Genomic DNA, 14,889 nt, shown 5'->3' with positions numbered 1-14,889 from the left:
ACTATCATAATTGTAATCTACAGCAAATGAATATAATTAAGCGCGCTACGGTCTCCCCTGAACTCCCCCATCCTCTTGGCACACAAACTTAAGCTGACACCAGGCTCCTGTATAAAGCTAGCACACTGCGTTCACTGCAATAGCAGCAGGTCTACAGGGCTACACTCAGCAGGACCATGCCACTGCTTCTCCTTCAGCTGCTGGTGCTCTCACATCTGGGAGCCACAGAGCCACAGGCAGATTCACAGCAAAGGAAAAGCAGAAGGCCATTTCAGCAGCTTTTCTACCTGGACAAAAAGCTGCTTGAGAGTCAAAGTTTTCGTGAGCTGGTGGGGGAAAACCCAGTTGAGGAAACCCAGGGACAACCAAGTTTTTTTGTAGCAATTCCACAGACAGCAGGAGAGAGTCAGAAGCAAGGAGAGAAAAAAATGTCGAGATTCATCCTTCCTAACGCAGAACTCTATGCAGACCAAGATGTTAGAACCTGGACAGCACCCAGAGAGGTCTCTCCCGTGGAAAACTTCTCTCCAACCCACTATTCCAGCAAGAGGGACGTTGAACCTCCCTATAGAAAAGATGCCAAGAAATTCTGGGACCACTTCATGTTAAGGAAAAATTCAGCTTCTGAAGAGGTTGTCCTGCCAATCAAGACTAATGAAATGCACCAAGAAACCTGCAGAACCCTGCCTTTTTCCCAGGTAAGAACAGGTGTCCAAGGTCAATAAATGTGCCCTTTTCCCTGCCTCTTATAATCAGCAAGTAAAGACACATGGGTTACTTCATTTGCTAAGACACAGGGCCACACACTTCATAAGCTCTGAGAAAGACTCGAAGCTTTATTTTGATGAGACAGACTGCTAAACTGCAGCACTGGAAAGCCACACATTCAGTTTTCAGAGTTATTTATTCTCTTTTTGCAATGATGTTCTGACCTAGCCTGAGCAAGCAGGGAGGTGGTGAGCAATTGTCTATACAACAAATATACATCTATAATGTTTACATTATACATGAGTTATATATATATAGTCTATATATATATAAATAAAAATATAAATATATTTATATATATAAAAACATATCTATATATACATGTACATATGTATAAAAAATGAGTCCCAGATCAACAATTTACAGGAGAAGCTGGTTGATTTCCTACAGCTAAGCAAATATTTCTGTCTATTGTATTAATCGAAAGACTGATGCATATATCTAATTCCGTACTAAGAATGTTGGAGAACAGGTAAATTGTCCCATGCTCAGATGAACCCATTCTGTCATACTGTAACATCAAGGCGAGTAAGCAGTATAGACAAAAGTGCTGTTTTCCTCATAAGGCAGTATGTATTCTCAGCTTTCTAATAACACCGTGACCATGAGTCAAGGACCACTTTTTTTTACATCCCTAAATTTATTTCCCTGGCAGACATATGTGGCCTAGGCACTTGTACTGTTTTACTTTTTGTGTCAGTGTAATATAGCAAGCTTTCTCCATGATGGCTGCAGTTATGCCAATATTAAAAAGCTAACTTCAGTCTAGCTTTTCCTCGCTTGGGAATTTGACATAGTCTATCCTGATACAAGCAATTATTATTCTTGCAAATCAAGAAAATTACAGAACTTGAATTACACTTTAAATATTTTGTTTTATTTTGTTTTATTTTGTTTTATTTTGTTTTATTTTGTTTTATTTTGTTTTATTTTGTTTTATTTTGTTTTATTTTGTTTTATTTTGTTTTATTTTGTTTTATTTTGTTTTATTTTGTTTTATTTAAAAACCTGCTAAATAACATTATATTCATCTCCCACATCAAAATAAATCATCAAGATTACAGCTGAGTTTAGCTTGTGGTTTATCTGCAAGAATGTTGGTACAAAATGATGTTTTAAGTCCTGCAAGTGGGAAAGACTGCTTAACCATATTGGAAATGCAGAACTCAGAGATCAATTAAAAGGTTAATCCACCTATTGGATTTTCCCCCACCAGCTCACAAAGGCTCTGAGTTAAGCAGAATTTTTTCCTGTGTTGTTCAATCTAAAAACTGCCCATAGGAGTTCTGAAGTTTGGTCTTTGTTGTTTTTGTTTTGTAAAACACAAACCAGTCTTGTATTTTACTGCTTGCTTGCCATAGAAAATAAACATTTTTAAAGTAAATGTTCTGAGAAAAAAGAATAGTTCTTATAGCGTAGTAGATTGGAGTGGTTTTTTTTGTTGTTGTTGTTATTTTTGTTATTTTTGCCTTCATGCTTTCTAGTAAATTCCACTGGTCACTCATACCAGAAATTTAGACTTAGTACTAACCTATATTCATGTATCACTGCAAATACTGTGATCTTCAAACTGTTTTCTGTTTCAGGGTATTGCTCATGAGAGCTGTGAGAAGGTGATGGTACAGAATAATCTGTGTTTTGGAAAGTGTAGTTCCTTTCATGTTCCTGGTCCAGAAGATCGTCTTTATACCTTTTGTTCTCAGTGCATGCCCACCAAGTTTTCCATGAAGCGCTTGGATCTCAACTGCACCAGTTCTGTCCCGGTGGTCAAAGAAGTCATGATTGTGGAAGAGTGTAAATGCGAGATTCAGAAGATTAAAGATCCTGTGCTTGAATCTCGACAGCCAGATTTGCGTGAAAATGTACATGAGCAAAATTAACCTATTCAAGGTACCTCTGAAGTCCCTGATAATAAGAATTTGCCAATGGAAAAAAAAAATATCAAAGAACTTCAAAGGCTTTCATCATACAATTACACCAAAATATTAAAGATGTAAATTTCTATATAAACTGCTTCTCTGCTTCAACTATAACTTTACCTAAAATTTAACAGATGTTTCCTTGCAGTTGTTAAAGAAATGGAGATGAGATTATTGGGTTTCTGCATAAAATTTTTATTTTAACAAGGGAAACCTTCTAAAAGTTTTCCACCCTTCCTATAATTAGCATCTTAGGATGCTAGCAAACAACAGCTGAAGAACTAGCCTGATGATTTATCTCTCCAAAAGCCTAATGTAATGGCTGTTCTACATTGCCTTTGCTTGCAGAGACTGAGACTGCCAGTATTGTTCTACTAGCAACACCGAGGAGGCTTTAGTCTCTTCATTGCAAAAACAAGTCTGTTTTTACATCAAGATAGTGACTGGAGAGTGTAAAATATAAATGGACATAAGGCAGAAAGAGAGCTGTGATGAGTTAGGGTCATTCTGATTGCTCCCAGCTGGAGTTCAGTTTCCAGCGAAAACTAACATACCTCGCAACTTACACGCTTAGTGGTTGCAAATGGTATTTTGCCATAGAAACCACTTACTCTCCTTTTACACACCTGCAGTTCCTCTGCATGTATTTTTATTGAAATTTTCATATAGTAGAAGGAAGAAAAAAACGAAAAAGATAGGCTTCCACAGAAAGCACCAGAAATTAATGGATTACTATTGTTGTTATTATCTAATTTCACTGTAGAAAGACAATGCACATTTTCCAGTTAGGTGAATTTTCAGTGTTGGTGCTGACAGCCAGATAAAGTTTAAGTAGTGTTCTCAATAGCTAAACTAAAGCAGAAAACACATCTGTGTGATTGAAAATGAAAATCTGCAAAAGGATCTTATCAGCATGCTGATAGCTGTATAGGTTTATAGGAACACCAGAGAAGGCCTTCTGTTAGAAAAGGTCTGATTCCAGTCCTAGCCAGAACAGACAGCATCAGTGGCTGTTAGCTGAATTGCTGGCTTTGCTGCTCTCTCCAGTTGCTTCTCCCTGGACTTGTCTGGCATCCCTGGCATGCCAGCCAGCGACCAGATTCCAAAAACTGGACCATCCTACTTCTAACCAGCTCCCGTAATCCTCTGGGAATCTGCTCTAGTGCTACTGCCATACTGTCAGACCTGGTCCCCTCTGATTAAACTATCCACAGCTCTTTCTTTGGGTATTGGAAATCTGTATTTCTATAGCTGGTCAATTCAAGGGTTTGGTAAATGATTCCTTTGTGTACAAACTGTGCTATGACCAGAAGTGTCTTAATATTTTGTCCAAGTTCACTGTGGATTTAGAGTGAAATGCCCATTTTTAATTTTACTGGAAATTGCATCTGAATGATATTCTGGTACTGAGTCTGAACTGCTGCAGTAGCAGTTTGCATGTTACATGCAGTGACAGAACTGAAGACTAGTATATAGTTATATTTCACTGTATATAAACCTGTCTCTAAATAATAAAAATTGCCCATTAAAACTAAGCAAAGCCTTCTGTCTGTCCTTTTGCAGTAAGGACTAATGTGTAACTGTATATAGCTGTTTGTATGTTACAGTATGATATATAATGTCATTTCAAATAACAAGCTGTTTTTACCATCCTTATATTGAATGCATTACACCCAATAAATACATATTTTAACTTATTTTAATATATATTCTAGCTTTATAATACTGATCGATATTCTTAGGATGCCAGCTGGTGAAAGGATTCAGAAATCTGCCATCACGTGCTGGGCTGCACAAAGCATAAATGGGCTGAGATTATCACCAACTTCACTATTTAACCTGAAAAAGCTAAATTTTCTGAGGCTTCTAATTACTGACGTTTTAAAGCTGCATGAATATACAGGAATCTTTGTCTGCATTTTCTCTTTTTCTTTTTTTAGCACAAGTATGGTTCAGACTTGATACTCGCAGAGAACCACTTTGAAGGTAGGACCTATGCTTCCAATAAAAAGGTAATTAAAAAGAAAAGTCTTCCAGTCTTTTAATTTTGACATGACTGACTGCTAAACTGTGACTTTTGCATATATGAATGGCAGAACTGAAGTTATATTTTAGACTGTAAAGAATTCAGCCTAATTTTTAAAGCTCCTTCTGCGTGCTGAAGATTACTGTAGTCAAAGAAAGCTATTCATGTAGGGAGTCTGCAGGAGTAGATTCTTAGTGTGAATTTGCACAGCTTAAAAGGAGGTGAAAAGAGGTAATGACAGCTGTAGTAATTGCTAATTAGATTAGTGCTGTAGGTTTTTTGGATGAATGTTTAATTAACCCAGCAATGACTGGTTGCATGTAATTAGCACAGCATTCTGCAAAATCAAGAATGTGTTAATTGGATAAGACTTCTCAGCCTCTAAAAATTCATTATTAGGAGTAAGTTGTGCCTAGAGCTAACAAGATTTTGTTCTCTCGGCACAACTATGATGGCCTCTACTAGTATAATGATGTGGGTCAGAAAGGTGAGGGGAACGACCTGTATTAGTATATGGATCCTTCCTGTGGTAATGCTATTATAGCAGCAAACCTGCATGACTTCACTTCAGTTGTGTGCACTCAGAGGTTACACGTTTCCTGTAATTAAAACTTTCCCACTGTAACTATGCTTGCAGTGGAGTACTGCAATGTGACCTCTACTGTTCAAACCTAACGTATAGAACAAGACTAAGCTATAGCTACAGAGCTGTCTGAAAGCTCACCTCAATCTCAAGTGAAGTTTGTGCATTTCTGACATTTTATTTGACCTCCTGGATATTTTTGAAATGGATGTGGAGTGTTTCTGTTCTTTACCTTGGGAAAAATTGAGGAAAAGTGCTGTTTATTCTTATTGCTTAAGAAAATCATATCTTTGCTGTATGCTGTTCTCTATAATAAGGGTTTTACAAGGTTGGCTTTAATGCCTGTAACTACATCAAACACCAGAGGGTAGCTCTTAGTGAATTCTACTGAACCATAATTTCCAGGAAAAAAATCTCTGAAGTTGCACTCAGTACTTTGTGGTTGGTACTTTGTCCATCACACTTATGAAATATTCACGGCAAACCTCATGGCTGTCAGCTAACAAGCTTTAGCGTGTTTTACTGACAGGTGGTGAAATCTCATGTGGTACTTTCTCCTAAATTTATGAGCTCCTCACTGGAATTGCAAGACAATGAGATTCCTTACTCCAGGAGGAGCCCCCTGCCAGTCTGTACAGCTGCATAACCAAGTTGTATGGGGCAACTGGGAATGTGTGCTGTGCATGGGAAGAGGTGTGGGGTTGAGGCTACCTGGGGTCCCCCATCAGCAGGCCTGTGTTTTGGGACTTTGCCAGTGGAAACAGGAAACACGTACTGATAGTGAATTATAAATATTTTACATTTTCTGTCTTGCTAATCTTAACTCCTTGAATATTTGGTAGGCAGCTACCAATTTCAGCTCCCTTTAAAGCTCACCCTGGCAGCTGCCAGCATTCCCTTTCCTCAAATGAGAAAGAAGATAAGAAGATGCTGTATTTGTCCCACTGCAAGAGTATTGCTGAAAACATTAAATATCTGTATTGAGAACAAAGTCATCCTGTTTACCGTGCCTCATGCTCTATGGCACCAGCAAAATGCACTTCAATTTAAACAATGAAGAACAGATCAAAACCTAAATGGAATCCAAAACAAACACCCCCCTCCCCCGAAAACCACCCAAACAAAGCAACCCCCCCAAAAACCACCATAACAAAACAAAAACAAAAAGATGCCAGCCTTATCCTTCACTACGGCGTTTTCTGGGGAGTTTTCAATTTGCCGGTTTAGGATTTTGCTATTAGCAGCCATTTAGTCACTGCTGAAGCTGGTTCAAATGCACCTCACAGTCTAATAGCTATGGAGACATTCAACCCTCCTGTCACCCTGCCTGAAATCCTAGCAGTAAGCCCTGGAGGGAGAGAGGGCTTAGAAGAGCTAATGTTACAGCAGGGAACTACCTGAGGGGAGAACCTCATGCCTTTGGAGGGCTGGGTGAAAATTAACCCCCTAAATTAGACTACTGCCTGGTTTAGTATAGACCTCATTTAACCTCTCTGGGCTGGGGGATTCACCATGCCTACAACTGAGGCAGAGGGATCAGAAAATGAATCTGGCCTTTGATTTCCCTTGCGATTAGGTCAGAGAGGGAGAGAAAATGGAGTACCTGAGATGCATGAGTAAAATATGCCACGGGATGCTGAGTAAGAATAGACTGAAAAGGTTTTTGTTTGTTTCTGAAAATGGCAAAAGGAAAAAAAAATTGCATTGTGCAAGTTTATAAGATATATTCCTTTAACTTTTAGTGCCTCATCCTCAGTATGAGACATTGTGACTGACAAAAGCTTCTGGGCCAGGACCAGGGCAGGTTTCATTTCAATGTGGCATGTGACTAATACGGACCTCTGTCATGCACCAGAAATGTGGACCTTCATGACGTAAAGAATTTGGCTCCTTCTAAAGTTTACAAGAGTCTCCAATTTATACAAGCAAGGTTTCCAAGGAAGTTAGCAACAAAAATGTTGCCAAAGAAAAGAAGTGGCAGTAACAAACTGCACAATTTAGAAGGATCCAGGAAGGCAGGTACTGTTGAGAAGGCTGATTCCTCAACCCAGGAGATATCTGAACACATACAGCCCCTACTGCACATCGATCATAGGACACAATTGGACACAAAATGATTCCTGGAACACAGCCTCATGAAGCAAGGGACTTGTAAGCAGTAAGAATCCAGGGAGTCATAGTGCATACCTCTCTCTTGCATGTGCTCTCCGAAACAGAGCATCAGCTGTTCCTGCACATGGCTTGATTTTAGCATGCTGATTTAATATTTACAGAGTGCCAATAAAATTTTTATGATGACAGCTGGTGGCTCCTGTGGTAATTTATAAACAGCAACAACAACACAACACAGACATCAGAAACTCCAAGAGGAATCCTACACTATTGTGCAATAATCTCTACCAAAGAATACGAGTATTTTTCTTATTTCACAGACTTTTAATAATCTTTGTGTAATATGTCCATGTTGGACTTTACGTAAAGTCCATATTATGCAGTTAATATTTCCTCTAAGTATTATTTTTTTCTTCAGAATGGACTTGGCTATAAAGACTCATCATTATCTATCACATCATCTGAAATGAAATGGATCTAGACTTGCTATTGTGGTAACAGTGTTGGGTAATTTCTGTATTTGGGGCCTTTGCAAGTTAAACTGGGAAGTCAAGCACATGATTGCCTGCTTTTCTACCTGCACTGTGCTACCCCAAAAGAAGTATTAACAAATGGGAATTGTGCTGCTGGCTGAGCTTGAGCAGGCTACTGTTTCACTACCCGTTTACTCTGAAAATGCGTAGGTAGAAAAAATACAAGTTGCCTGACCAGACTACAGATCCAGTGACTGGCCATTATCAGTGTGCCATGACAGATCTGCAAGTAACTGGTACTCAACTGGAAGATGGTATTATTGACTTATTTTTCATTCTACAGAAAACTTCCAACTGTTCAGCTTTTCCTCTGTTAATCTTTCCACTTTATTTCCCAAGTTGTTTTCCTTTCCTCTCCATGTTTTTTTCCCGTCTTCTTTTATCCTTCAAAACACTGGAATGTTTCCATAAACCATTTATTATGTCTTTTACACATAAATCCCTAAGTGAAATTTGTAATGGAATTTATTATGTCTTTTACATATAAGCGAAATTTGTGATGGAATAGGCACCGAAGCTGGTCTTGTCACAATAACCTTTCCAGAAATTGTTGTTATCAATGTTTTATTTAACAGCCGAATGAATCAGTCAATTTTCATTGCGGCCTGTTCCTATGGCTGGCTTTATTTCAGCCCCTTTATCAAGTTTTAGGGAAAAACAAAAAACAACAACAACAACAACAACAACAACAAAACATTAACCCCAGCCTCTTCACGCAGCTACCGCCAGGCGCGCATGCGCGGCGGCGCTGGCGGCGGAAGCGGAAGGTAGCGCTCCGGGCTCGCGACGGCGGCCCCCCGCGGTTGCCATGGAGAGCGGGAGAGCGGGGGGCGCGTGAGCGCGGCCCCTCCCTCCCCCCCCCCCCCCCCCGTTCCCCGCGCGGCGTCGCTTGACGGTTGGTTCCGCCTCGCGAGCGGCGACGGGGGGGAGGGTGGGGCGGGGGGTGCCGCGGCCGTTACAGGCCGTTACGGACCGTTACGGACCGTTACGGACCGGCGGGTGGCCGCTGAGGGGTCCCGGTGGCCCGGCGGGGGGGTGAGGGGCGACCGAGGCGGGCGAGGCTGGGCTGTAGGCGGCTTTATGTAGGGTGCGCCCCGTGCTACCGGCCCCGGGAGGCGGTTGTACGGGGGTTAAAGTGTTGGTTTTTTTTTTGGGAAACGATGAGGGTGCCTCTTGCCCTTGAAGTGGTAATGGAAGAGGTGCTCGGGGTTTGTTAGCCAGCAGGCGAAGGTGCAGTGCCCTCACATCTCTTCTGGTTACACACTTTCAGTTTCCATCCGCACTTATTTGTAGAATGAGCTTGTAGGTCTTCGGACACAGGACCTGACCAGTGATGTGCTAAGTAATACGTTTTATCTAAGAAATTATATATAATCCGTCCATAAGAGGCTGTTTGGTCAGCAGTAGGTGAAGATAATTTCCTTGTGTTTGTGGTAAGTAAGGGTGTAGTGTGTATATATCGACAGCCCAACCCCATGTGGTGCTTGGCATTCACTTAATGAATGCAATAGATGTTTACAGAAACACCTTGCAAGGTTTTATCGGTAGTAAAGAACTAGCTGGGAATGTCATGCCTACCTTAACCAACCTATCAACAGCCACCTAGTAACTGTATGGTGCAAAGGCCTCTCTTAACAGCCCATTTATTGCATGAATGCGCAACGCTGGGTACGTGGGGTTTTGTCACAGCAAAAATATGCTGCTGCTTTTGTTAACTGGTTATTCAGATACTAGTTTTGTTAAGCTGGAGAGCTGCAGAAACACATCTTGTCTGATGCAACTCTTCACAAAGCTGACTTCTTAAATATGTAGTTGAAAAGTAATTTACTCATTTGGTTCATGTCCGTGGTTTTTTTCTGGTGAAGTGTATTTTCAGTTTTGTAATAGTTATTTTAGATACTAATTCTTGTAAACTACAGAAGATTTTTGGAAAAGTTGCAGATGTAAAACCGCAGGTGGATCCACAATTTGGGGGGAGCCTGTTGATTGACACATCCTTGCTCTAGCTATCACAGATGTTGTAGGAAGTTTCTACTCTCTGTTCCTTTTTCTATGTATATTGCATAGAATACCTTCTTTAGAAAGCAATGTTTTCTTACTCTGAAAGGATATTTTATAAAGCATTGTATTGCTCGGTTTGTATGGGGTCTTTAAATCTCATTCTCCAGTGAAAAATACTATGAGATACCGGCCTGTGTGAGCATTTGTTTAAGCATTTGTGGAAAATTTCTGGAAGTGAGTTTTCACAAGTCTTACTTTTCATACAGATGTAGAAGTCCAGGGCTACTTGTTCAGCTGAAATGAGGCAGAATGTACAGGATCTTGGTGCATCAATGCAACAGCCATAAAACTGCAAGAAGCAAGTTGTCACCAGAGCTGGGTGTCATGCTTCTTGAGATGGGAATTTGAGCAGTACTTGTTTCAGGTTTATTTATGAAACTTTTCTAAATAGGTGTTGGGACAGTCTTGGTGCAAAACTGAATACTTTTGGGGGGGAGTTTGCATTCAGGTGAACCTGTTAGAGTAATCTCTACTTCATGTTAACATTTCTGGTTTGTGCAAAGCTTTCTCTGTTTTGGGGAGTGACTTTCTGCCTTCCTGATTCATTTTGTAGTCTATTACTGAGTGGACATCACAGCAGAAGTCATACTGAAGGTCATTACGGTGAGCAAATACTGAATTTATGATACTGTTAACTGAACTGGGAAGAAGGAAGAGGGTTAGGAAAAAATGCTCTCAAGGCATTATTTAGTAAAAGTATTTGGAAAAGCAAAACCAATTTTTGACTGTGTAGGAAAGACTCAGTCACCTTTTGATAAATCTGAATCTTTTCACAGCCACGGATACTGCTTCCTTTCAAATGCGTTGTGTTTGAGATGTTTATTTAGAATAGATTGTTATAAATTCTGGTAAAAAGGAAGAAGAACACAAAGCCTCTAGTGTAAGTGCTGTGTTTTATCCTAAATTATTTTATTGGAAAAGTTTTAGGCATGAATACTGGGTTTCTAGATATAAATCACTTGTTTCTTTTCAACTGAATTTTTGCAAACCAGGTCATAAACCTTTTTTCCTCTACGTATTCTAATTATTCTTATCAGAAATGGTACATCCTAAAGAACTGACACAATTGTTTGTGATCAGTCTTCCTTCATTTGGATATAATTTTTAAGTGAAAGAGTGAATATAGATTTTTTTAAAGTATGTTTTGGGAGTGAAGACTACAAATTTAACTTGTCTCTGAACTGAATTCATATCTTACATTTTCTACCTAGTGACTGGAATACACATGTGTTTGTTTAATATTTTTTCCCCATACAGATTAATGTATATATGGTATGTCAACACAGGGGAAGAGGGGAAAAAGCTCGCTTTGCTAGAGGAAGTCATTATATTAACATCATTTCTGCAATATTGCTGACAGAAGTATGAAGAAAAATAGGAAACTTAATTTGTCATTATAATAGGCAAGCAGGAAGCAAGTGTATGACAATTTAATGTAACTAAGATATACTGACAGTAGTGAAGTTTTCTGTAGAAATGTATCTGAATTCTCCTGTCTTAAAATCTGTGTTAAGATTGGGAAATAGCCTAGAACTGAAATTAGAAGAAAGCTACTTAGAATCAGCATATCAATTTAGACATGAGAGGGAACGGATCTGCATATCTGTGTAAGTAACTTGAAAGGAAGCTCTGTTCAATGATGAGAAGTATGAAAAACAGCATAGAAGGTAATCCATTATATTCTACCTTTCAAAACAGTGATGAGGGTCATTTGAGTATCACTCGCTTTTCTCTGTTTATTTCAGAAAAGATAGAGAAGAGAAGGGGTCCAGAGTTAGATGATGAAAGCTCTCTCTCCTTTTACTGAGAATGGGTCCTTCTTTTGCATAGTTCCAAATTCGTAAAACTTGCTGTCATCGAAGGTATGGTTTTGTCATTGGCTTGTTTTTATTTATTTATTACAAAATTAAATAATGTCATGCATGCAACTGTTAAGTCATTGAGCAGTAAGAATCTGGAACAAATTTCCATTATAGGCATTCCTATTGTTTTCTCTAGAGTATCTCTCATGTTATACTTAGTAGGCCACTCAGAAGCAACTATTTCTGTTGTTTTATCTCTCTATTTTGTTCCCTGAGATGTTATTTCCTCTTCTGAGGATATGCTGTGAAGTTCTGGAATATCTACTGTTCTGGTAAGATGGAAACTGAATGGATTCTGTAGCAGTCAGCAATGTTTCAAGCTGCCTGTGGTTTTATTGGCCTCTGCTTTTTTGTCTACAAGATTTCCCCTTTGTAAATCCATGCTGACTACTACCAATCACCTTCTTGTCCTTCGTGTGTTTAGAAACGGTTTCCAGGACTATTAGGTCTGCCTTCCAAGGGATCAGGGTGAGGCTAAAAAGCCTGTGGTTTCCTGGATCCTTCTCCTTGCATTTAAAAATAGGAATGTCACTTGCATGTTTGAGTCCTCAGGAACCTCTCCCATCAGCTCAGCCTTTCACAAGTAATTGAGCATGGTCTCACAATGACATGGGGCTACCTCCCTCAGCACTTGTAGTTGCATCCCATCAGGTCCCGTGAAGTTGTGTACATCCAGTTTGTTTAAAGGTTTCTTAACGTGATCTTCCCTCACTAAGGGTAAGTCTCTCTGGATTTGTACTTTCCCACTGCTCTTAGGGGCCTGGGGTTCTGGAAAGCAGGTCTTACCCATAAAGACTGAGGTGAAAAAGGCACTTAGACTTTTTCTGTGACCTTTCAGCAGGCACCCTGCCCCATTCAGCAGCAAGCCCACTTTTACCCTGGCCTTCCTTATGCTGCTGGTATACTTGTAGAAGTCCTTCTTTTTGACTTTCACATTCCTTACCTATTCAGCGCCAAATTCAACTCCAGTTGGCTTTCCTAATCCCAGCCCTGTATACCCAAATAGTGTTTCTGTATTCTTCATGGGACACCTGTTCCTGCTGCCCCTTCATATGTGCTTCATTTTTATATCTGAGTTTTGTCAGGTACATCTTGTTCATCTGTGGAAGCCTCCAGCCACCTATGATTGGGCTCCTGCACACTGGGATGGACCATTCTAGAACCTTGAGGTGGTTCTTGAACCTGGACTCCTCTTCTCTACAGGATGGTCTCCCAAGGGTTGTAAGGTCCTGATGAAGGCCAAAGTCTGTTTTGAAGTCTGGGATTGTGATCTTGCTGTTTGCCATATTCCCTCCTTTAAAGTCATCTCATGGATATTGTAGCAACGCTACCCCTACATTCCATGATCTGAGTGAGATCACAGTGCTAGAACTGCATGCAGAACAACGTGTTGGTCTTTGGGATTCATCTATTCCTCTATGCCTTCTCCATCACCTGCAGGATGAAGGAGATACCACCTAGCCACCAGGCCTTGGCTGTCGTCACCCGAGCCATGTTGTCATGCCAGCTGTACTCCTGGTCTCCCCTGGCTGTACCTTTGGTGCCCATGTAGAAGAAGAGCAGCTGGGTGTGATAGTTTGAGGGCCAGGCTACTGGCCTCAGTAACAGCTTTTTTTGTGGTATCCTGGACCCAAGCCCTTGGCAAGCAGCAGACCTTGTCAGGTGACAGGTTGTGTCAGCAGAGGCACCTCAGCCCCTGCAGCAGGGAGTTTCTCACCACTCACTCTTCTTTGACCCATCCTGCTTGCTCTGCCATGGTTCTTGGGCTGAGCCAACCCACAGGCTCATTTGGACAGAACTCGATGCTCTTGTTTGCTGCCAGGTCCCTGGGGAACCATCCACCTGGTGCCGGAGCTCACAAGATCCCAGCCTTCTCCATCTTGGGTATCTCCATCCCAGCCTGACAAGCACAGGTGCTGCCTGTGTCCCTTCTGAGTGCACATACAGCTGGGGGTTAAGGCTTGTTGTAGCTGCAGTGTCTTGAAAGAGATCTGGTCCATCTCCTTTTCAGCTTTGCTGATGTTGTATAGTCTGCTCACCTCCTCCCACAGCTTCGCTGCTAGATGAAACAGATCCTCCAGCACACACTTAGAGTGATGTAAAATGTTATTTAGTTCTAAACCTGCTGGTTTCCAAAGCTAACTCGCAAAAGAGTCATATTAAGAACTATCAGATTCAGGAGTATAATAAATTCTACGTTATTTATGTGTCTAGAGACTGTGCATATGTGCTACTACTAATACTGTGTATATGACAGACTATTATGCATGCATGTTACATACAGTAAAATAAAAATAAGTATAGGACTAAAAGTCTTCAGTTTTTTTCATATACTTAAAAATGGTTTTAAGGGTACAGTAAGATGTATTTAGGTTATACAATACAGGTTTATAACAAATGTTAGCAAATTTTAGGGTAAAAGTGGCAAATGCACTGCTATACTTGAAAAGGAACACTTGCACTAGAAGACAGCAATCAACAGGTGCATAAACAGGGAATAAAAGTGTGAAAACATCTGCTTATTTGGGTCTGTGTTTAGATAGTTACCTAGAAAAAGACTAAAACAAGGTATTAATGAAACTTGTGGGTAGGTAGTATTAAGCAGAGAAGTTGTGAATGACAGAGAGAATGAAACAAACCCCCTGGAAACAGGTAACATTTGACTGATAAAGGAGGTGAAATTCCAATGTAGCAAAAATAAAGGAATGAGAGGAAATCTATCTGAAATTAGTGGGTTCCCTGAAGCCCAGAGGTAAGGGAAACTGCTGTTCAAAGGAGAGCCTCTTGGATAGAGTGTAGCCAGGGTTTGTTGTAACATTAAGATACTTAACATGAAGGCAGCCTGACAAAAAATGTAATGGTAGTAATCCTTTCCTTGAAGGTCCTGGTGAGTAGTGCTTACAACATATAGTGCTGGGAAAGAGCAAAAAAACACCAAACCGTTGTGCTCTGAAGTTAATATTCATGGGTTTTCTTGAGTCTAAAATTAATAAAAAAACAACTAACCAACCAAACGAAAAACCCA

At 40.3% G+C, this 14,889-nt stretch overlaps 2 protein-coding genes across 7 annotated transcripts in view; both read left to right on the top strand.

The window, feature by feature from the left end:
- Positions 1-165: 165 nt before the first annotated feature.
- On the top strand, positions 166-4,222 carry CER1 (cerberus 1, DAN family BMP antagonist). Its single transcript, XM_080573904.1, has 2 exons — positions 166-698; positions 2,355-4,222. The coding sequence occupies exons 1-2, from the start codon at positions 177-179 to the stop codon at positions 2,646-2,648; spliced, it is 816 nt and encodes a 271-aa protein (XP_080430030.1). The 5' UTR covers positions 166-176; the 3' UTR covers positions 2,649-4,222.
- Positions 4,223-8,681: 4,459 nt separating this feature from the next.
- The window catches only part of ZDHHC21 (zDHHC palmitoyltransferase 21), a 47,737-nt gene continuing 41,529 nt past the window's right edge, over positions 8,682-14,889 (top strand). The window contains exons 1-3 of one of the 6 annotated variants that reach the window (XM_080573907.1): positions 8,682-8,708; positions 10,556-10,605; positions 11,748-11,864. The gene's annotated coding sequence lies outside the window, so the exon portion shown is untranslated. Of the gene's footprint in view, positions 8,837-8,988; positions 9,375-10,555; positions 10,606-11,747; positions 11,865-14,889 lie in introns of those variants that run through there. The other 5 variants (XR_013943475.1, XM_080573905.1, XM_080573906.1 and 2 more) reach the window with 5 other exon arrangements.

This window comes from Anser brachyrhynchus (assembly GCF_964034855.1).
Source record: "Anser brachyrhynchus genome assembly, chromosome: Z".
Classification (NCBI taxonomy): domain Eukaryota; kingdom Metazoa; phylum Chordata; class Aves; order Anseriformes; family Anatidae; genus Anser; species Anser brachyrhynchus.
This window is presented reverse-complemented; position numbering and strand designations above follow the sequence as displayed.